General features: G+C 61.3%; 1 protein-coding gene across 1 annotated transcript in view; it reads left to right on the forward strand.

Annotated features, from left to right (window-relative positions):
* CUEDC1 (CUE domain containing 1) overlaps window positions 1–20,230 on the forward strand; it is an 89,913-nt gene extending 69,683 nt beyond the window's left edge. Inside the window, 9 exon segments of the mRNA XM_055133188.1 lie at window positions 5,298–5,425; window positions 10,443–10,569; window positions 11,151–11,343; window positions 12,253–12,336; window positions 13,856–13,927; window positions 14,636–14,729; window positions 15,746–15,804; window positions 16,405–16,475; window positions 19,119–20,230. Coding sequence (XP_054989163.1) covers window positions 5,298–5,425; window positions 10,443–10,569; window positions 11,151–11,343; window positions 12,253–12,336; window positions 13,856–13,927; window positions 14,636–14,729; window positions 15,746–15,804; window positions 16,405–16,472 — 825 coding nt within the window. The 3' untranslated portion in view covers window positions 16,473–16,475; window positions 19,119–20,230.
* Window positions 20,231–21,053: the final 823 nt, after the last annotated feature.

A 21,053-nucleotide genomic window follows, 5' to 3' on the forward strand; every position in this document is an offset into this window, starting at 1 on the left:
GGCAGCTGACAGGGAGAAGCTGTGTAGGCAGGGAATGAGCTCATGCGAAGGCGCAGTATGAACCAGCCTGCGCCCGTCCTCAGGGACCTGGCCGCCGGCCTGGAGCGCAACAGACACCTGTGCTGAGAAGAGCGGGTGGCGTCCCCGGGGCCGAGGACAGAGACCTCTGGCTCCATCCCGCATCCCCCAAGGCCCTCTGGAGAGCCCTAGCACACAGCAGAGGCAGAGAGTGTGTGTGGATTGAATCTTTGCTGCTAAAGTCTTAGCACGGATTTCTTTCTTTCCTTTTTTTTTTTTTTTTTCCTTTCTTGGTGCGGTAGCCACACCTGGTGATGCTCAGTAATTACTCCTGGCGGTGCTCTGGGGACCATGTGGGATGCCAGGGATCAAATCTGGGTCAGCTGTGTGCAAGGCTAGTGCCTTACCTATTGTCCTAGCGCCCTAGCATGGATTTCTTTCGTCTCCTCTCCCGGGACCTGGCCCACTCCTTCCGTCTGCCTGCCGGGAGTAGCCAGAGGAGGGTGTATCGGGATCCCCAGCGCTGTGGAGAGGAGGGTGTGTGTGAGAGAGGGGGGCTGGGAGGGGACGATACACCCTTTAGGTGTGACCTGGAAGAACCTTCTTTGTGAACTTTGGCCCCCGCCGCCCGCGGGCGGTGGTGTGTGCTCTGCAGTGGGGAATCCCGTCTCTTGCCTTCTGTGCCCTGTGCAGACCTGGGGGCCTCCTGGGGCTGCCCCACCCCCGACACGGGCCTGTGCCGTGTGTGTGTGTGTGTGTGTGTGTGTGTGTGTGTGCGCGCTTCTGTTTTTCTAAGAATCCTGCATTCCAGAATGAGCCCCTTCATGGAAGCCCCCCAGCCCCCCTCCTTGGCTGTTTCCCAGCCGCCCACCTTTGGAGCGCTGCCCGGGCCCCTCGCCGACAGCTCCTGAGCCAGCGAAAGTGCAGTGGGAAATTGATGGGCAGCAGCTGGAATGGCGGGAGCTGCTGACTGGGAAAAGCCTTTCTCTGGGGGCTGCCGGTGGGGGCGCGGCCTGAGGAGCGGGGTCTGCCGTCAGATCCCCAGCCCGGCCCCGGGGCCCCCGGCACCTGGCAGGCATCCATCACCGCATGGAGTTAAGCCAGGAGGCGGAGAGCTGAGCCCCGCAGCACCTAAAAAGCCACAAGAAGCGGGCCCCTGGAAGCCAGGGTGGCGGAGGCCCCGGAACCTAGCCGGGGTGGCCCTCCCTGGGGACTCCAGAGCAGACTTCCCGGAGCGTGCCTGGCCCACTGCCCGCCGCGGCCTTTCCTCATTCTGCTCCCGGAGCTTCTGCTGCCTTTGGTTCCCCACCCCAGGGGGCTGCGGCCAAGTGTAGCTCCCAGGGGTGGAGGGCCTCCTGGGGGGGTCGTAGGGGGGGGCAGTCCACAATCAAGGGACGCCCCGAACAGCTTCCTTCCGAGGACGATTCCTGCTGAGCTCTCCCCTCCTCGCCTGTCTTGCTGAGGTCAGCCTTGGGGGTCACCGCAGGGGAGGAGAGGGCCTGAAGCCCGGCCTGGCCCTTGTCCCTCAGAACAGGCCCTCCGGGAGCAGAGCCCGCAGTGGCGCCCGTGGGGGGGCGGGGGCGCGAGCAGGCGCGGAACCCACGGAGCCCCCTCGCGCTCCCTTCCCTCTGCTGGTGGAAATCTGGGCTGAGCAGGGCCGTGGCCTGGCCGGCAGCATTCTTCTCTGCAAGAGCATCTGTTGAAATGCTTCTACCTCAAAGGAAGGAATGTCAGCACATTCCGGGACAGGGGGCCTCCCTGGGTCAGGCTGCTGTTTGCGGTCTGAGAGAGAGAGGGAGGGAGGGAAAGAGAGAGGGAGAGAGAGAGGGAGACAGGGAGAGAGGGAGAGAGGGAATGTGTGTGTGTGTATGTGTGTGTGCGGGTGTGTGTGTGCGCGTGTGAGTGTGTGAATGTGTGCATGTGAGTATGTGTGTGTGTGTGAGTGTGTGGATGTGAATGTGTGTATGTGTGTGTGCATGTGTGTGAATGTGAGTGTATGTGTATGTGTGAGGGTGTGTGTGAATGTGTGAACGGTGTGTATGTGTGTGTGAATGGGTGTATGAATGTGTGAATGTGTGTGTGAGTATGTGTGTGTCTGTGTGAAAGTGTGAGCATGTGTGTCGGTGAACATATGTGTGTGAATGTGTGTATGAATGTGTGAATGTGTGTATGAATGTGTGTGTGCATGCGCGCGAGTGTCTGTGCTCTGTCTGCATGCACGAGTGTCTGTGTGCTGTGTCTGTGATCACTGAGCCCACCCCCACCCCCAGCCCCGACCCAGGCTCAGGTCAGAGAGTGCCAGCCCAGCCCAGCCCAGGCTTGCAGGAAGCAGCTTGGTGGCCTCAGCAAACTCACTTGGGGTTGAATGTGGGGCTGATTAACAGCCTCTGAGCCCTGGCCGTGTTCTTTGGTCCTGGGGAGGAAGGGAAGCAAGGGGAAGGAGAGGCAGGCGGGCTGTGTCTTGGGGTCTCCTTCCTGGCTGATGTCTGCCTCCTGCCCCATCTGTGGACCCTTGGGGAAGGGCCCAGGTCAGCCCAGGTAGCAGGAAGCCAGGTCGGCAGAGGAGGAACCCTTGTGGAGAACAGGTCTAAGTAGACGACTCGGTTCTAGACATAGCGTGTGGGGCAGGAGAAATAGCACTGGGGGCAGCACTCAGCTTGTCTCCACCAACCCCAGTTCAACCCCCGGGCACTACTCCTGGTTCCCTGAGCACCACTAAGGGACACTCCTGAGCACAGAAGCAGGAGTAAGCCCTGGGCACTGCCGGGTGTGGCACACCCCCAGCTACTGCAACTAAATGTGTGGTATCATTCAAGAAGCCTTGTCAGCCTGGCTCATCTGTAAAATGGGAATGTTCCTGCCTGCTAGGCTGGATGAGATGAAGTAAGATCACTCATGTGGAAAAATGTTGAGAGACAACATGAATGACTTTCAGGTTTTTTTTTGTTTTGTTTTGTTTTGTTTTGAATTTTTTTATTGAATCACCATGTAAAGTTACAAAGCTTTCAGGCTTAAGTCTCAGTCATACCATGATCGAACACCCATCCCTTCACCAGTGCACATGTTCCACCACCAAGAAGCCCAGTATACCTCCCATCCTGGCTGATGATTTTCACTTTACTTTCTCTTTAATTTGATTACATTCAATATTTCAACAGGAAACTCACTATTATTATTTGGAATTTTCCCCCAACAATCAGACCTGCCGAAAAGGCAGCATTTGATAATTTGTTTTCCATTGCTGAGAATGAAGAGCATATGAGGTTTTGGATTTCTGGTATTTTAGTAACTAAGTCCAGAGAAATTTCTGCCAGCAGTCACAACATTGCAAGCTCGTACCTCTCTTTAGGGGGCCTTACAAGATGGCGGTCGCCACGCCGCCGCGGGGGAAAGGAAGAGCTGAGAGAGAAAAACCTTTCCCCTCCCGGGGCGGCATGGGGCTGTAGCTTAGTTCACAGTCTAGAGACATTCACAGTTCACAGTCAAGAAGCTGCTGGTGCCGAAAGTAGTTAGTTGGCCTCCAGGATCATGCGCGTTCAGCATCGAAGGGGCTGCTTGTGTGCCTCAAGTTGTCGTTTTTAACCAAAAGTAACACGTGAGCCGGGGAGAAGGCTTGAAGTGCTGAGCACGTGCTACGCGTTCAGGAGTCCTGGGTTTGGGGCACCTCTGCCCCAAACAGTGCAGGGGCGAAGACACCTGCCTTAGATATAGCTGATCTCTGTTCAGACCCCAGCACTGGGTCCCCGAAACACCACCAGAGTGATCCCTGAGCACAGACCCAGGAGTAAAGCCCCAAGCACCACCAGGAGTGGCCAAAAAAAAAAAACAAACAGCAACAATAAGGGCTCTGGTGTGATGCCTATTGCCACCTGGTCTAATGAGCACTTTAGTGCTAGCAACAGCCCCTGAGCACTGAAGAATAAAGAAGGGAGGGAGGGATGGAGTAAGGCAGGGAAGAAAGGATGGAGGAAGGAAGGAAGGAAGGAAGGAAGGAAGGAAGGAAGGAAGGAAGGAAGGAAGGAAGGAAGGAAGGAAGGAAGGAAAGAAGGAAGTTCAGCTGTGCAATTTCACCAGCCCCCAGGTCAAAAACCATCAGCAGGGGTCAATTCCCAGCATCCTGTATGGTCCCCTGAGCACCACCAGGAGTAATTACTGAGTGCAGAGCCAGGAGTATCCCCTGAGCATCTCCAGGCATGGCCCAAACACCAATTTTAAAAAATCATCAGCAGAGCCTACAGTTCCCCAGCCCCTCTCCACCCACCCCTCTACCTCTTTTCTAAGTAGCTCAGACTTCAGTCACTCTGATTCGTGCCCCCACCCCCATTTTTACATCTTTGAGCCACACCAGTGGTGCTCTGGGGATGCTCCTGCTTGGTGCTCAGGGACTGGGCGACGCTGAAGACAGCCTGAGCTGGGGCTGCCGTCTGTGGGGCCGACTCCCTGGCCTGGCTTCCCCTACGTCCGCGTCTTGGGTGGCTAGTCCTGCCTTGAATATGCCGTGGGCGACTCCCACTTTCCTCTGTGTTAAGTAGCTTGGATGGTCGGAGTGGCTGCAAAGGTGGCCGTGCCTTTAGCTTCAGTACGTGAAGCCAAAACAGACTGCAGAGTGGGGCTTGCGTGGCCTCACAGGCCCCCAGCAAAGTGGGGTCTCTGGCTCCACACACGTCATCCTTGCCCACCCTTGCTTTTGTCTGGCTTAGTTCAATTCTAGGCTGACTTAGTTCAAACCAGTGGTATTTTTGTTGTTGTTGTTTTTTGTTTTTGTTTTACTTTTTTGGGTCAGATCCAACTATGCTCAGGGGTTACTCCTGGCTCTGCACTCAGGAATTACCCCTGGCGGTGGGGGACCATATGGGATGCTGGGAATCGAACCTGGGTCGGCCGTGTGCAAGGCAAACGCCCTACCCGCTGTGCTATTGCTCCAGCCCCAGTGTTTTGTTTGGTGGCCACACCTTTTGATGCTCAGGGGTTATCCCTGGCTCTGCACTCAGGGATCACTCCTGGCGGTGCTCAGGGGACCAGATGGGATGCAGGGAATCATGCAAGGCAAACACCCTCCCTGCTGTTCTATGGCTCCGACCCCAAGGCAGGCAATGTTAACATTTCTCTCTCTTCACTCTTTTGTTTCTGGGTCACACCCCGCGGTGCTCAGGGCTCAGGGGACAATATGGGGTGCCGGGGGTGAAAACTGGGTTGGCTGCGTGCAAGGCAGGTGCCCTGCCTGCTGCTGTACTCTCGCTCACGCCCCACCATTTCTCTCTCTGTTGTCTCTGATACAGATCTTGGAGAGGACATTGGAGCCCGACAGCTCGGATGAGGAGCCCCCGCCCGTGTACTCCCCACCAGCCTACCACATGCACATGTTCGACAGGCCCTACCCGCTGGCTCCCCCCACGCCACCTCCACGGTGAGGACCCATCCGTCTCTGTGTGCGAAGGGCGGGACCGGGAGGGCTGGGGGTGAGTAGACCAGCAGGGAACTAGGCTGGACCCCTCTGTGTGTTATTATGCCAAAAGTGGGCTTCCAGTGCTACCAGAGATGGTCTCTCCAGCTTTCCAGAACCTTCCAGGGAGCAGTGGTAGACATGCCTCATTCATGCGAGGCCCTCCGATCGTGCCTGGGACCAGCAGCAAAAGTGGTGGAGGAGGGATTGTGAGAACAAACGTCCAGGCTGTTGCTATTTGAGTGGAGATGCCGTGTGAAATTTGGTAGGAGTCAGGGAAGTGAGGCTCAGTGTCTCTTGGCCCGGAGCGCACTGATCAGGGGCCGGCAGGATGTGAAAGAGAAGCAGTCCGTGGAGGGTGGCCCGTACCTCTGTGTTCTTCCCACCTCGCACTCCTATGTTCCCAGGACTGAAGGAAGGAATCCTGTTTCCCACCCCTGTCCCAGGCGGTTTGGAAGCAGGGGGAGCCAGCAGTCCCTTTGCTGCGGGATGGTTTGCAGTGCATTCCTGGAGGTGTGCTCCAAGTCAGGCACATTATAATTTGGGGGTTTATAATAAACCTGGGGAGTAAGGTGCTTGCCTTGCATGCAGCCAACCCCAATTAGTTTGTTTTTTGCTTTGGGATCACACCCAGCGATGCTCAGGCCTTACTCCTGGCTCTGGACTCAGGAACTACTTCCGCCAGTGCTCAGGGGACCATAGGGGATGCCGGGAATCGAACCTGGGTTGGTCTCGTCAGAGGCAAGTGGCCTCCCCGCTGTCTTATCTCTCAAGCCCCATCCAACCCGTTTGATCTCTGATACCACCTATGGTCCCCCAAGCACTGCCAGGGGTCACTCCTGAGCACAGAACCCGAAATAGCCCCTGAGTACTGCCAGGTGTGGCCCGGCCCAGCTGGCCCCGGTGCCCTGGCTCAGAGGCGCTGGCTTCTCTCGGTTCCTCGCTAGCTGTGGCTGAGCTGCTGGGGGCAGCTGCCCTCTTGGCCGAGAACACTGTTTGTCAAAGTGGGCATGGTAAGAGTCCCCCCGGGGTGGGGGTCAGCCGTTGGTGCTAGGAGAAGTGGGGAGTTGTTTTCTCTTTACACACAGGAGGTAGATTGGGGCACTGTGTGTTTCTTTTTCTGAGAACAGGGCGACAGGCCCAATAAATTTGAGAATTTCAGGGGGCTGGAGCCATAGCGCAGTGGGTAGGGCATTTGCCTTGCACGCAGCCGACCCAGGTTCAATCCCCAGCATCCCACACGGTCCCCTGCGCACCGCCAGGGGTGATTCCTGAATGTAGAGCCAGGGGCCAGGGGTAACCCCTGAGCACTGCCGGGTATGACCCAAAAAGTAAAAAAAAAAAAAAACAAATAAACAAATTTGAGAATTTCTGTCCCAGGGGAAGGAGAGGTCAGGGGGCCAGATCTATAGTGCAGGGGGCAAGCCGCCTGCCTCGCTTGTGGCTGACCCTGGTTTGAATCCCCAACATCGCATATAGTCCCCCCCCACACACACACCACCAAGACTGACCCCTGAGCACAGAAATAAACCCTGAGCACATCCGGATGTGGCCCCAAGCTCCCCCCCATACACACCACCCCTTGAATAAATAAAGGGGCATCAGGGGACGGGTTCCAGTAGGTTGTCCCTTCTGGGCATCCGGGGGTTCCCCAGGGCCATGGTGGGAACCCTGCTGCCATTCAGGTCCATGTCACTGAGTGCCCTGCCAGCACGGGGGCCCAGCGGGGTCCCTCCCCAGCCCCAGCACGTCCCATTGTGGGGCTCGCCAGGATGCAGACACTGTGGCCCCTTCCCTCCTCACGTGACACTCGGACCAGGCTCCCACCACCCCGCCCCAGTGTCCCATGGGGACACTGACAGCAGCTCCAGAGCCACTGGCCCCACCAGCCTAGGCAGGGGCGGGGGGGGGGGGTAACAGTCCTTCATGAAGCGGGAGGGAGGGGGGGGCGTGGGTGCGGAGTGAGGGCTCTGGGAAGGAAGGGTCACAGCCCTGCAGTCAAGTTTCTTCTCTTTTCAGTATTTCTGGGCGTGAGGCAGAGCGGGGGGCGGGGGGGGGGGGGCTGTCTGTTTCTCAGAGGCCAGAGGAGGCACTGAGGAGGCACTGAGGCTGTGAGCGAGCACGCTGCCCCCTCCCCTTCCCCACCCCGCTCACTCCTCTCGGCTCAGCTGCTGTGAGGTGAAGGAAGGGCAGGACCTCCGACAGGGACGGGCACCCCCGTTGGGCAGAAGTGACCTCAGCACCTGGCCAAGGCTTGGGAGGTCTGCTTCGGACCCTGTGACTTCAGGCAAGGGAAGGTCCTTGCCTGAGCTCCGGGGCCCCAGCCAGAAGGAATCCGGGGAAGAGAACTTGAGTGGTGTGACCCGGCAGAGGCAGTGCGCTCCCTTCCCCCCTCCTGCAGCTGCCTGACTTCTGATTCTTTAGGTGCCTCTGCTGTGTGGCCTCGGGCTCCCTACTTAACCTCTCTGAGCTTCACTTGCCTCATCTGTGAAATGGGAATACTAATGCCCGCCTCTGCACTGTTGTGAGGATTGAATGGGATGTTGTGTGTGGAGCCCTTAGCACAGTGCCAGGTATGGACCAGACCTCGGTCGGTGCCTTGTGGCACCTTCCCATCGCTCGCTGCCTGCTGAGGTCGGCGTGTACCTGGGCCAGGGCGACGCTTCCGTCCAGGGCCAGTGTTGAGAAGAGCCAGGGCCTGCCCCGAGTGGTGCCTCTGCGCTCCAGAGGGTCCTTCAAGACCCGGACCCCTCCCTCGGCCATGTCCTGGGCCTCCTGCAGTCTCTGCATCCCAACTGAGTCACCTGCGGGTGCACCGCGGAGGGATCCAGCCCTGCCTTGATCAGAGGAGACCAGAGGCTGAGGGAAGACCCGGGGCGGGCTGCCAGGAAGGCTGCCTGGAGGTGCTGGTGGGCACACTGGCCTCCAGTGAAGCCGCGGGCAGGCAGGTGACAGGACACACAGTAGCACATCCCCCTGGAGGCAGCGGGGCTGTGGTGGGGGGCGGCTGGGGTGGGGGACAGCAAGGGCAGAACTTGGGGAGCTCCAGGAAGAGTCCGTCATCCTGAGGAGGTCATGAGGGCCTGGCCGGTGTCCTCTGAGGAGCCTGACCTAGCCCTGTGGGCTGAGGGTGGACTGTGTTGCGAGCAGGACCGTGTTCTAGAACATTCCAGAACCTTCCCTCTGGCTGTGAGGTTTGGGGAGGAATGGGCCTCGTGTTCTGCCGTTCTGGGAGCCTGTGAGACTGGGACAGGGGCAGGGGATGCTTACAGGACTCGCCTGGCCCTCAGTGGCCAAGTCTTCCACTGAAATCCTGCCTGGCAGGTTTTGTCTCTGAAATCCTTCTAGGGATGTGAGGGGAGAAGGCGGTTCTGGGTTTGCAGAGTGCAGGGCTGAAGGGCAGCAGGACGCTCGCTCGGCGCCGCCCCCTGCTGCCCCCCCCACTGGAACCGCAGCCCTGGAAGGCTTTGCCGGCCCCTCATTGCAGACATTCCTCTGTGACCACAGCCATGCAGCCTGGGCGCAGGCCTCCCACCCTCACCCGGCGCGGGCAGCTGTGGGCTGACCTCATGTGGCCGCCTTGCCAGCACCCAGAGATCCCTGGCGCGCCCCGCCGAGACCAAACGGGTGCAGGGGTCCAGGGTGTGTCTGGTGGTGGGCGGGAGTGCGCGCGCCCAAAGGAGGACCTTGGCCAGGACGCCGCCAGGCTGGGGTCCATCAAACGTGGGCCTCGAGCCCCCGGCCCACCTGGTCTCAGACCTGGGGAACGGGAGGGGGGGGGAAGAGAGCGCGAGAAAGAGAGCAAAACTGAAGCATGGGAGCATTCCAGAACCCTCTGCCCCGGCGCGGGCCAGCCCGGGGCGTGCGTCCGCGTCTCCGTCTCCGTCTCCGTCTCCGCGTGGGGCTTCCCTTGGCGCTTAGCAGCTGGCTCCACCGTCTGCTGCCGCCCCCAGCCGCTCCCCCTCGCCCCCGCCAGGCCACCCGCCCAAAATAGAAAAGGAAAGGAAGTTATTTCTATAGTCGGCGGCCCGGAAAAGCTCCCTCCCGCGAGGGGGCGGCGGGATTCCTGAAGCCTGAGCCCAAATCAAAGCCGGGTCTGCGGCGCCCCGCCCCGCGGCCGGCCGCAGGCGTGTCGTTCCCGGTGCAGCCGCGCACGTGGCCTGCGGTTGCCACAGCACCGGGCTGCCCAGCCCCGTGCAGTGGGGGAGCTGCTGCCCTGCATCCGCCCTGGGGTCAGGGAGGGTGCGGTGCGCGCTGCCCTCCCCCCTTCCCTCCCCTGCCGCCCCCTGCACGGGGGCAGCACCGCCGCCACCTGGCCACCAGGGAGCCCAGTTTTTCTCTGCAGCCCCAAATGCAGCTCGGAGCCCTTGACCACAACCGGGTTCCACACCCGGGGCTCCTGGTGGCCTGTCCAGGAGGCTGCAGTTTCTCTGTGTGGAAATGGAGCCCCCTCCCCTGGGCTGTGCACTCTAGCCCTGACAGACCCACATTCAGGGCTATTGTTCCCTGGGCTCACACCTGTTCCCCAGCTGCCATGGGTACTGGGATGCCCACAGGGAGGCATGCAGCTCCAGCTGTCTGGAGAGGAGCCGCATAAACATTTCTGTCTAACTCCACTCGCGGCCCAGACACGGCACAGTGGTTACACCACTGACCCTGCACATGGCCGGCCTTGGTTTAATTCCCAGCCTCCGGCACCACTGGGTGTGGCCCAAACGGGCTCCCAGGCTCAAATAAAGAAGCCCACTGGGCCCAGCCGGAGCGAGCACCAGGACAGAGCTCACTGGGGTCAGAACCAGCAGAGCCGTGAGCTCCTGGCTGCAGGGGTGAGACTGGGGTGAGGGAGATGAGGGGGCTCTTGGTTCATGGGCGGCAGGCCCTGGGATCTGGGGGGCAGGAGCGTGGTCCTGCACAGGATGCTGGCATGGGGGGCTGGGACCCCCGGGTCTGGATTCCCTCCTCACTGTCGCCTTCTCTCCAGCATCGACCTGCAGAGCTGCGGACCCCCTTCCAGCCAGAGGCGCTACAGGAACTGGAACCCCCCCCTGCTGGGCAGCCTCCCTGAGGACTTCCTGCGGATCCTCCCTCAGCAGCTGGACAGTGTCCAGGTAATGGGAGGGGGGGCTGCCCCCAGCAGCTCTGCTGGCCCACACGGTCGGTCGGTCCATCATGCGGTCAGTCGGAGCCGACCAGTTCCGCTCCCCGGTGTCAGCGGAGGCTGAGTGACTTCCCTGGCCTCGTTTAAAGGGAGAGGACGGCGGGCCGCAGTTCCTGCCTGCGCCTGGCGGTTTCCTCTTCCAGCAGGGAAGGTGGCAGCTCCGAGAGGCACTCTGGCTGCCGCTGTCACCTCTCCGCCCGTGACTGGCTGCCACACCCCTGTTCCCATGCACGGACGGGGTTTCCCTGAGGTGCAGGGGAGATCCGGGAGCCAGCAGCAACTCTGAGCAGTTTGCGGTCCTTGTGGGGATGCTGGGGGCTGTCGGCGGAGGCGGGGGGAGAGTGGTTGGATCCCTTTGTGGCCCACCGGCCGAAGGGTTCTGGCGGCTCAGGGTGGGTTTGGGCTGACCCCTAGCTCCCTGGGCTGGGTGCAGGCCCCAGGGTGCCCCTGGTGGACCCTCGGATAGGTGTGCCCACCCAGAGGGGCACCCGTGGTGGGGCCACACCCTCAACATGCTTGCCCCCTCCTCAGGGCAACCCCGGGGGCTCCAAGCCCAGGAGCGGAGAGGGAGGCCCACCGCCCACAGCTGGCCCCGGGCCCCGCGACCAGGACAGCCGCTGGAAGCAGTACCTGGAGGACGAAAGGGTCGCGCTGTTCCTGCAGAACGAGGAGTTCATGAAGGAGCTGCAGCGGAACCGCGACTTCCTCCTTGCCCTGGAGCGAGGTGGGGCAGGAGTGTCGGGGGCAGGCGGGCGCTGTCCTGCCGAGACAAGGCCCACCCAGCTGTCCTGGGGAGCCCCAGAATTCGGCCACCAGGGACCTGAGACTCACTGTTCTCCTCTCCTTCCTGCCTCCGTCCCACTCCCTCCTGCTCTGCCCCAGGCTCTGGCCTCGGAATAACAAAAACAATGATGGGGCCCAGGGCTGCTTCCCTGGGTGGGGGTGTGAGAGCAGGGTGTGTGAGTGTGTGTCGGTGTCAGTGTGAGGGATGGTGTACATGAGTGTCACATGTGTATCTGTGAGAGTGTGAGTGTGTATGAGAGTACATGAGTGCATGTGTGAGTGTGAATGTTGTGTTTTTGGGTGTCTGTTGTACTGTGGGAGTCTGTTAGTGTGTGTCTCTGGTGTGTGTTTGTGGGTGGGTGTGCCTCTTGTACTATGTGAGTGCATCTCTGTTGTGTGTATATTTTGTGTATGTGACTGTTGTGTGTATCTGTATTGTATTATGCTCAGTGTATTTGGAGAGAGAGAGAGAGAGAGAGAGAGAGAGCAGAGAGAGAAAGGGAGGGAGGGAGGGAGAGAGAGAGAGAGAGAGAGAGAGAGAGAGCAGAGAGAGAAAGGGAGGGAGGGAGGGAGAGAGAGAGAGGAGGAGATGAGATGCCCAGAAGTTGGCCTGGGCAGCAAAGGGCCTTTCCCCCGGTACAGGAGGGGGACTGCCATTCTCTGATGTCCAGGCAGTTGTCAGGGTGTGTTGAGCTCCACACAGCGGGTCCTCTGAGAGTGGTGGACATAGTGAACACTCACTTTGGGGGTCCCAGGGGGCTTTGGCCTTAGCCACCTCCTGCTTCTCAGCTCAGCCTGCCGTTGAGTGTCCCGGCGCTAATCTCCCTGACTGGGATGTCACGTTTTCCAGATCGGTTGAAATACGAGTCCCAGAAATCCAGGTCCAGCAGTGTGGCTGTGGGAAGCGACTTCAGCTTGGCCCCTGCTGTCCCAGGTAATGGTGCCTCCGTGGTGGAGAGGCCTGGGGGGGGCGGGACAGGAACACCACCCCGGCTGTGCTTGGACTATGTGGTGAGTAGGGAAGGGTGGGAAACTTATGCACCCCCCCCCCACCAGCTCAAGGAGGAGATGACCCTCCTTGCAGCAGCCCTGGCTTCTTACCAGCCCACACTGCCTGGGCACCCCGTGCCCGATGTCCCTGGGAGGGCGTGGGAAGCACTCTGTCCTCAGGCAGCTTCCCGTCTCGGGGGCAAGGGCGGAGATAAAGTAAAGCAGATCGACAGATGTGAGGTGCAGATGTGGGTTAAACAAATGCACCGCGAGAAGGATGGGACCCACCTGGGAGGGGCCTGTCTGTCCCTTGGATCATTCATTCGCTAACGAATGTCCTCTGGGACAGGCCCTGCCTGAACATTGGAGAACTCTGAGTAAGGTGCGAGAAGCAAGAATCGCCTCCCAAGCAGGCCAGGCCTGGCTTAGAGCCCTCCTCAGCTGGGGGAGGTCAGGGGGACAGCAGCTGTCTTGGGGTGAGGGCTGGAGTGGGGGGCAGAGCTAAAGCTGGGGAGAGGGGCAGAGGCTGGGAGACTCGTCCACAGGGCCAGCTTCTGTGCACCGTGCGCACCACCCCGCACACCCCCTCTGTCCACCCCGCCCCCAGCCAGGCCTCAGAGGAAGTACCGGATGCTTGTGTGCCCAAGAGAGCTTCTGGGCAGTGGCGTGAGGGTGTGGACCCAGCAAGCTGGGCCCATCGCCACCCCAAGAGAGAAGCTCCCAGGGAGGGGATTGGTACCTGACAGGCAGGCGCCGCACCCTGCCACGTGTGCAGCTGGCAGACTCAGCACGGCCTCTCGGCCTTGATCCTGGAGGAGGGCGCAGCACCAGGGCCGCCCAGATGGATCAGAGTAGCTGTAGGGGGACTCAGCAGGCAGGGGTGCTCGGGACTGGCCGCTTTGCTTTGCAGGATGCACAGCAGGGGCTTTGGCAGGCCACTGGGGGGTGGGCACACGGGGGTGCTGAGTGAGCGGGAGACCGTGGCGCCCCGCTGGGACTGGCCCTGTCTCCACGCCCGCCAGTGCCTTGTCTCGGGAGTCAGAGACTCCTCAGCACTGTGTCGTCTGGCGAGGTTCAGCGCTTGCCCCTCTCTCCTGGGCGGCCGCCTCAGTCACCTCTCGCTGGGTGGGAGGCAGGCGCCAGGCGCCTTCCAGCGTCCCGGGGGCAGCCCCGGGCAGGGTCTGGCGATTCATGAGGTGTCAGTATTCCCACGGTGGCTGATTCCGAGCCGGCGTCAGGGGCTGTGACGGGGTCGGGAGTGCTCCCTGGGAATGGGCTGTGTGTGCACATGCAGCGGGGCGCCCCCCCTTCCCGGGGGTCCTCCTGCCAAGGAGCCATCCTGCTCCTCCCCAAGGCGAGGACTACACCTAGCCGCCAGGCGGCGCCCCTTCCCCCCACCACCCTCCCCTGCTCACCCCGGCCCCCTGGGGCCCCAGCACCCACCACTCTCCCTCCGCTTCCAGGAGCCAGCGACGCCAACCCCGGCGCGTCTGAAGACGCCTTGTTCAGAGACAAGTTGAAACACATGGGGAAATGTGAGTCGGGGCCCGCCGCTGGCCTTTTCCGCAGCCCGCTCTTGGTGAACCCAAGTGCCGCTTTCATCCCAGCCCGACCCCCCTCAGCCCTCCCGCCTGGCTTTACTCCCCACAGCTGAGTCTGAGACAAATTAAGTTTTAAATCCTCTCGGGCCAGCTGGCTTGCAGAAAGATCACGTGCTCCCGCAGTTTTGCTGTTGACAGGCCGTGTTCTGCTGGGGCAAGTGCAGGGGCCCCCCGTGCTCAGCCTGCTCCGCTCGCCGGGTGCGGGGGCGAGGCCGGAGGCCACCCATCAGTGACCTTTTCCACCGAGTCACACTTGCCTCCCGGCAGACGTGCGACCTCGGGAGGACCAGACGATCCCTCCGGGCCCCATTTCAGGGAAAATCTCATATTAGTCATGGAAATCCCAGAACGGACTCTGGAGGGGGTGTGTGTGTGAGGGGAGATGTGGGGTACACAGCCAGCCGGCAGGGAAGCCAAGATGCCTGTTCGGGGCGGGGGCAGCTGGGGTACCCGGATCTGGCCCTGGCCCTGCTCCAGGTGGCCTGTGCTGCCCCTACAGGCCGACTCGGGATAGCAGCCTGCTGACCTGGCCAGCCTTCCACTGCTCTTATCTAGGGGCACCCCCCACACACTCCCTACCCCCCCACCCCCGCTTCTTGGGCTAGCATCCCCCCTGGTGCTCACAAGTGTCTCTGCCCCCAGCTACCCGGAAGAAGCTGTTTGAACTAGCCAGGGCCTTCTCGGAGAAAACCAAGATGAGGAAGTCCAAAAGGAAACACTTGTTAAAGCATCAGCCGTATCCTTTCTGGCGTGGGGACTCTGGAGCCCGCTTTCCAGCGCGCGGCCCCCGTCTCTCAGACATAGTGGGGGTGGGGGGTCGCCGCGCCTCAGGGTTCCTCCTTGGGGTGCTGGAGTTGGCCTCCGATTCTTTTGAGTTTTGACCTGGGGCACTCGGCTTCTTGGCAGAAAGCCTAGTTCAACCCTGGAGATCAGGGAGCCTCTTCCTCGTTTCTTTACGAGGGGTAGGCTCCCGGGGTGCTGGCGGGGGACATGGGGGAAAGGGAGTGACGCAGCGGGAGCCTCAGGGACAAGGGGGCCCAGGACCACTGAAGGACACGAGGTCAGAGGGGCGCAGTCGGCAGTGGAGCCGTGCTCCGGCTGGACAGTTCACAGCGTCGTGCCTCCTCGGTCCCAGTGACTTGGCCCCACCTTTCGTGTTCAGGAGTGAAAAATAAGATTTTTCCCACTCCTCGGTTTTCGGGCCACTGGTAGCAGTGTGCGAGGGGGGATGAGTGGGTGCTGGGGGTCAGACCCAGGCCGCCCACAAGCTCTGTACGTGCTCATCAGCCTGCTCAGGTCACTGTCTTCACCCTCGGGGTCCGTGTTTTAGTTTTATGGGTGCTCGGGGTTGCTCCTGGCTCTGCACACAGGAATCACTCCTGCTGGTGCGTGGGGGCCTCTAGGGGATGCTGGTCGGCTGCGTACAGGGCAAGCGCCCTACCCGCTTGCTACCTCTCCAGCCCCCGTGTCCCATGTTTTCACTCAGCCCGTTCACACGGTTCCGACAGGGCCCAGGACGTGCGAAACCGAGCAGGTAGAAAGCCACTTCACTGTCCCCAGGTTACAGTGGGGTGAGAGTCAGGTCCTGGCTGCTGAGCTGACCCCAGGAAACAGCTGGAGAGGGGGATGCGTGGGGTGGCGGAGCCTGTGAGCCCGGGGTGGGGAGCGGGAAGGCAGGGGCAGGGAGCTGGGACAGCGCGGGGACAGCCAGTGCCCACCCATGCCCGGACATGCTTCTTGAACCGCCCGCAGATTGGGAGCTGCAGCGTCAACAGCCAATCTCCTGGACGACGTGGAGGGCCACCCCTGCGGTGAGGGGGCATCCTCGGTGGGCCCACATGGTTGTGGTGGGGACCCCTGGTGGACAGGTGACCCAGAGAAAAGGGGCTTCCCATTTGGCCCCCAGTATCTCTTCCTCCCCCTTGAAAGGGGCCCTGGTAGCCCGTCCACTCTGGCCTCTCACTGCGCCACAGAGCCGGGACCAGTTCCGGGCGGTAGACAGGCCTCCCTGCAGGGAGGGGGACAACTGGAGAAGCAAGGACTGGGCAGGTTCCGTCTGGGCCTGCAACGGCAAGCCCGCCTCCCTCCCTGCGGGCCTACAGCTCCCCCGCGGTGGCCAGGCCCGGAAACAAGGGCTCCAGTCCTGTGGGCAGTCTGCCTTCTCTGTCCCCCTCCAGAGATGCAGGGAGAATCTTGGTACCTGCAGAGGATGGAGCTGGCCGGTGCCTCGGCGTCCTCCTCCTGCTCCCGGCCTCCTGCATCTCCCCCAGGCCCACGCAGGCACCCCCTCTCTCTCCCCCCCCAACTACCAGCAGCAGCAGGGGCGCAGGGAGTTGGCACCAGGCCAGGCCAGGGGACAGGCCCGAGCTGGCCGCAGGCAGCAGCTGAGGCCACTTCCCTCTGCTTTTCAGATGAGGACTCCCGGGGCAGGCGACAAGAGGGCCCCAAGGCGGAGGACAGCCTCAGAGAAGGGCAGTAGGAGGTAAGGCCTGGCTCCCAGCTACCGGGGGCCCGAGACGCTGGGCTCAGGCAGCTGATGGCGCGGGGTGTGGCATTCTCCCGTTGGGGCTCTGGCCAAGGGCATTGGGATTCTTTCACTTGTTTTTTAAAAATTTATTTATTTATTTATATTTTTCAGATGTTGGGCGATGCGGCTGCCCGACATCTGATAGCCTAGTTCTCCCTCTTGGAGAACCTGCCAAGCTGCTGAGAGCTTACTGCCTGCACAGGGAAGAGCCTGGCAAGCTTCCTGTGGCGTATTCATATGCCAAGTACAGTAACAATGATGGGTCTCATTCCCCTGACCCTGAAGAGCCTCTAATGCGGCACCATTGGGAAGGACGAGTAAAGAGAGGCTGCTAAAATCTCAGGGCTAGGATGAATGGATACATTACTGGGCCCGCTTGAGCAAATCAATGATCAACAGGATGACAGTGATACAGTAATTTTTATTTTGGGGGGCGATGTTCACATGTGTTTACTCCTGGCCTTGCACTCAGGAATTACTCCTGGTGGTGCTCAGGGGACCATACGGGATGCCGAGGATTGAACCCGTGCCCACTGCATACAAGGCAAGCGCCTTTCCCACTGTACTATCACTCTGGCCCTATTTTTTTTTTAATGGGGGACCTCCCAAATGGTGTTCAGGAGGTCCAGACCCTCACCCGCTATTACTAGCCAACTAACTGGCAGTTCACAGGGTGCCAGGGAACTGCGTGGTGCTGGGGATCAAACCAGGCTGACTGTATGCCAGGCCAGTACCCAAGTCCCATACTACCTCTCTGGTACCTCTGTTACTTGCTGCTTTACTCATTTGACAAAAGATTGTCAGACTTGCACATGCCAGGTTCTGGAAGGGTGGGGGAGGGAGGCAGGATTCAGCTTCTGACCTTGAGTAGTTGAATCAGTTTGGAAGGCAGTCAGGGACCCATCTGACAATCCTACAGAGTGTTTAAGAAATCCTGAGGAGGGGGAAGGGGCGGGAGAGGTTGGGCAGGAGGGAAGGCGCTTGCCTTGTGTGCAGTCGACTCCAATAGGATCCTGGTCCTCTGGGCACTGTCAGGGGCCGCTCCTGAGCACAGAGCCAGGAATAGTCCCTGAGCACCCCTGGATGTGGCCCAGACACCCTCCTGCTTCCCAAACAAAGAAAATTCTCAGGGTCACAGGACGCTCAGCACATGTTCTGCCTGCAGGAGCCCTGGGTTGGCTTTGATCAGTGCCCCCTCCCCAGCTTGGCTGGGAGCAGTCCTGGAACCACACAGGAAAGAAGGCTCACCCTACAGTGCTCATGTGGCCTTTGTCCCATGCCTGCTGGGGGAGGGAGGGTAGGGCCGGCCAAGGCCGTCCTGGTCTCCCTTGCTGCACTGTCTGCTGCTATCCAGCCTGGGGTCAGTGCGGGCTGCAAGGCTTCCTGGAACTGCCCAGGGGACCCGAACGGCTCCTTGCAGACTTCAGGGGTGCTTGGCACCCCCAGGGCAGTTTCGCGGAGCCAGAGCAGCCAATTGGGGTCAGGCACAGTGAAAGCGCCCTGTCACCCCCGCCTGGGAGGCTGGTCTTGAGGAGCTCCCCCTCGCACTCACAGGCAGCTCCACTCTACTCCCTTCCACTCCTCCCGGTGGGGAGCCCCCCAGACCCACTCGCTGCTGCCACCCCGCTCTGCCCTGCCCAGCCCCTTCCTCACAGCCTCTGCCTCCTCCCCATCTACAAAGCCAGTCCTCAGTTTCCCCTTCTGTGCCGACTGTCGGGACCACAGCCTCACCCCCAGGCTGAGTCAGTCGGTCACCTACCATGTGCATGGACACCCCGCTGTCGGGGACTTGGGGATCCTGGGCCTCCTCTGTTCCTCATCCCCCGGGCGCTGACCGCTTTCCCTTCTGGCCCCCCGAATTCCCTCTCCAGAAGCCCCGCTCTGGTCCCCTCTCGGCATCTGTCTCCTGGCACCAACACACCCTCTGTGCCCGGTGCAGCCGCCTCCGCACCTCAGCCCCCCGTACACATCAGGACCCTGCCTCTGGGCTCCAAGTGGTTTCCCCCACCCGCTGCCCCTCCTCTCTTCACCCCGCCCCAGAAATCAGGCTATCATTCCTTTGCTTTGGGGGTTTTTGTCGGTTGGTTTGGGAGTCCCACCTGGCGGTGCTCAGGGCTAACTCCTGGCTCAGTGCTCAGGGATCACCACCCCTGTCCGAGCTCTAGGGACCATATGGGGTGCCAGGGAATGGAACTGGGGTCAGCCACATGCAGGCCACACCCCTTAGCCCCTGCGAGTCCCTTGCTTTCTGAAGTCCTCAGCTGGTGTGCGGGGCCCACCGGATCCTTGTCCCAATTTATTTTCCACCCAGTGGGCCCGCTGGGTCCAGCCCCTGTAAGCTGCTACGGCCAGCCCGTCCTCCACTGATGCAGTTCAGGCCCAGCCCCCCGACCGCAGGCCCAGCTGCCACAGCCCTACGGTTCTAGGAGCTTGGGGGGTGGGTGGGAGGTGACCCCAGGAGGAGGAAGGTCGGTAGAGTCTCCAGAGAAGGAGGAGTGTTCACCCCTAACAGTGTCCGCACTAGGTCACCTCTCTGGGAATTAATTGGGGGCCCCTGGGCTCTGTGGAAGAGACTTTTCCACACCATTCCCCCACCAGGTCAGCACCTCCTCTTCTCCGGAGACATCTGAGCTGCCGCCGGACAGATGGTGCTCGAGTACCAAGGCCCAGAGACCCTCCGGCCTGCCCAGCCCAGCCACTGCCACTCTGCACGGGGCTCAAGCTGCCAGGAGGATGGCTGCCAGGCACGGAGCCCTGGAGCCGGCTGTTCTGGGCCAGTGAGTGGAAATGCAGGAACCACCCCCCTAAGTCGTCCCCAGCGCAGCCAAGGATGGAGCACCACGAAGACCCGCTCGAGTCTCTGCACAGAACCGGAGCCCCAGACTCCCTCCCCCTCAGCTCCCGCTGGACCCTGGACACTGCCCCCTGCCCTCCCGCTCTCCCAGCTCCTGCGGGGGCCCCTGCCCTATGCACTCGGCCTTGCCCGGGGTGCCTGACGTGGGGCTGAAGGCAGAGCCCGGGACTGCCTCCCTGGGATGCGGTGGGGGGCTGAGGGGCCACCCTAGAGAGCCGTCAGCTGGTCGTTCTGGTCGGGGCTGGCCTGGACCCCAGCAGGGATGGGGTGGCCCCCGGAGCTGGAGGGCCAGGGGATGCGGGGCTGGTCACTGGAGCAGAAGCCTGGAGCCACTTCTGCAGGGACTGGAGGGAGGGCGGGCCACTGCCGCCTCTGAAGGACTCTGGGCCGGGTCGCTGGGGGTCCCTCGCCAAGGGCTAGGAGGTGGACTTTGGTCCTGGACCCTCACTTGTCACACCACTGCCAGCAGGAAAGCAGCCCAGCCCCCACGGGGCTGCGGGTGGGCGCCAGCAAGGCCCTGGAGACGTGAGGGCGTGGCTCTGCACCCCCAAAAGACCGTGGCTGTGCCCGCAGTGACTGAACTTGAAAGTGCAGGTGGGGCAGGCCTGAGGCTGCTGCCCCATCGCTAGGTGCCCCAGGGCCACCCACGCCCCCAGGGAGCTGGAGTTGGGGCTCAGCTGGATGGGGGAGGGGCCTCTGCACTGAGCCGAGCCCCACCCCCACAGCTGCGTGTGTTGCTTTGTTAGTTGTCGGGTGGTTTTATTTTCATTGTTTCCTCTTTTATGTGTGGGTTTTTTTTTTTCTTGGAGCCATTTATAGGAATTTCTGTAATAAAGACTTGGTGTTCTCCTACTGATCCAGTTTGGCAGGGCTGCAGTGACTGCTCCTGTCCGTCCTCCTGCTCTGCCTCCTGTGCTCCTCCTGCTCTTCCTCCTCCTCCTTATGTGCCTGCTCCTTCTCCTCCTCCTGCTCCTCCACCTGCTCCTCCGCTTGCTCCTCCTGCTCCTCCGCCTCCTCCTGCGCTCCCTGCTGCTCCTCCTCCGTCTGCTCCTCCTCCTGCTCCTCCTGCTGCTCCTCCACCTGCTCCAGCTGCTGCTCCTCCACCTGCTCCTCCTGCTACTCCTCCTCCTGCTCCTCCACCTGCTCCTCCTCCTGCTCCTCCTGCTGCCCCTCCACCTGCTCCTCCACCTGCTCCTCCTGCTACTCCTCCTCCTGCTCCTCCTTCTCCTCCTCCTGTGCTCCCTGCTGCTCCTCCTCCATTGCTCCTCCACCTGCTCCTGCTGCTGCTCCTCCACCTGCTCCTGCTGCTGCTCCTCCACCTGCTCCTCCTGCTACTCCTCCACCTGCTCCTCCTGCTGCACTCCCTGCTGCTCCTCCTCCTGCTGCTGCTGCTCCTCCTCCTGCTCCTCCTCCTGCTCCTCCTTCTCCTCCTCCTGTGCTCCCTGCTGCTCCTCCTCCATTGCTCCTCCACCTGCTCCTGCTGCTGCTCCTCCACCTGCTCCTGCTGCTGCTCCTCCACCTGCTCCTCCTGCTACTCCTCCACCTGCTCCTCCTGCTGCTCCTCCACCTGCTCCTCCTCCACCTGCTCCTCCTGCTGCACTCCCTGCTGCTCCTCCTCCTGCTGCTGCTGCTCCTCCTCCTGCTCCTCCTCCTGCTCCTCCTCCTGCTCCTCCTTCTCC

Source organism: Sorex araneus, chromosome 3, assembly GCF_027595985.1.
Source record: "Sorex araneus isolate mSorAra2 chromosome 3, mSorAra2.pri, whole genome shotgun sequence".
Taxonomy (NCBI): Eukaryota; Metazoa; Chordata; class Mammalia; order Eulipotyphla; family Soricidae; genus Sorex; species Sorex araneus.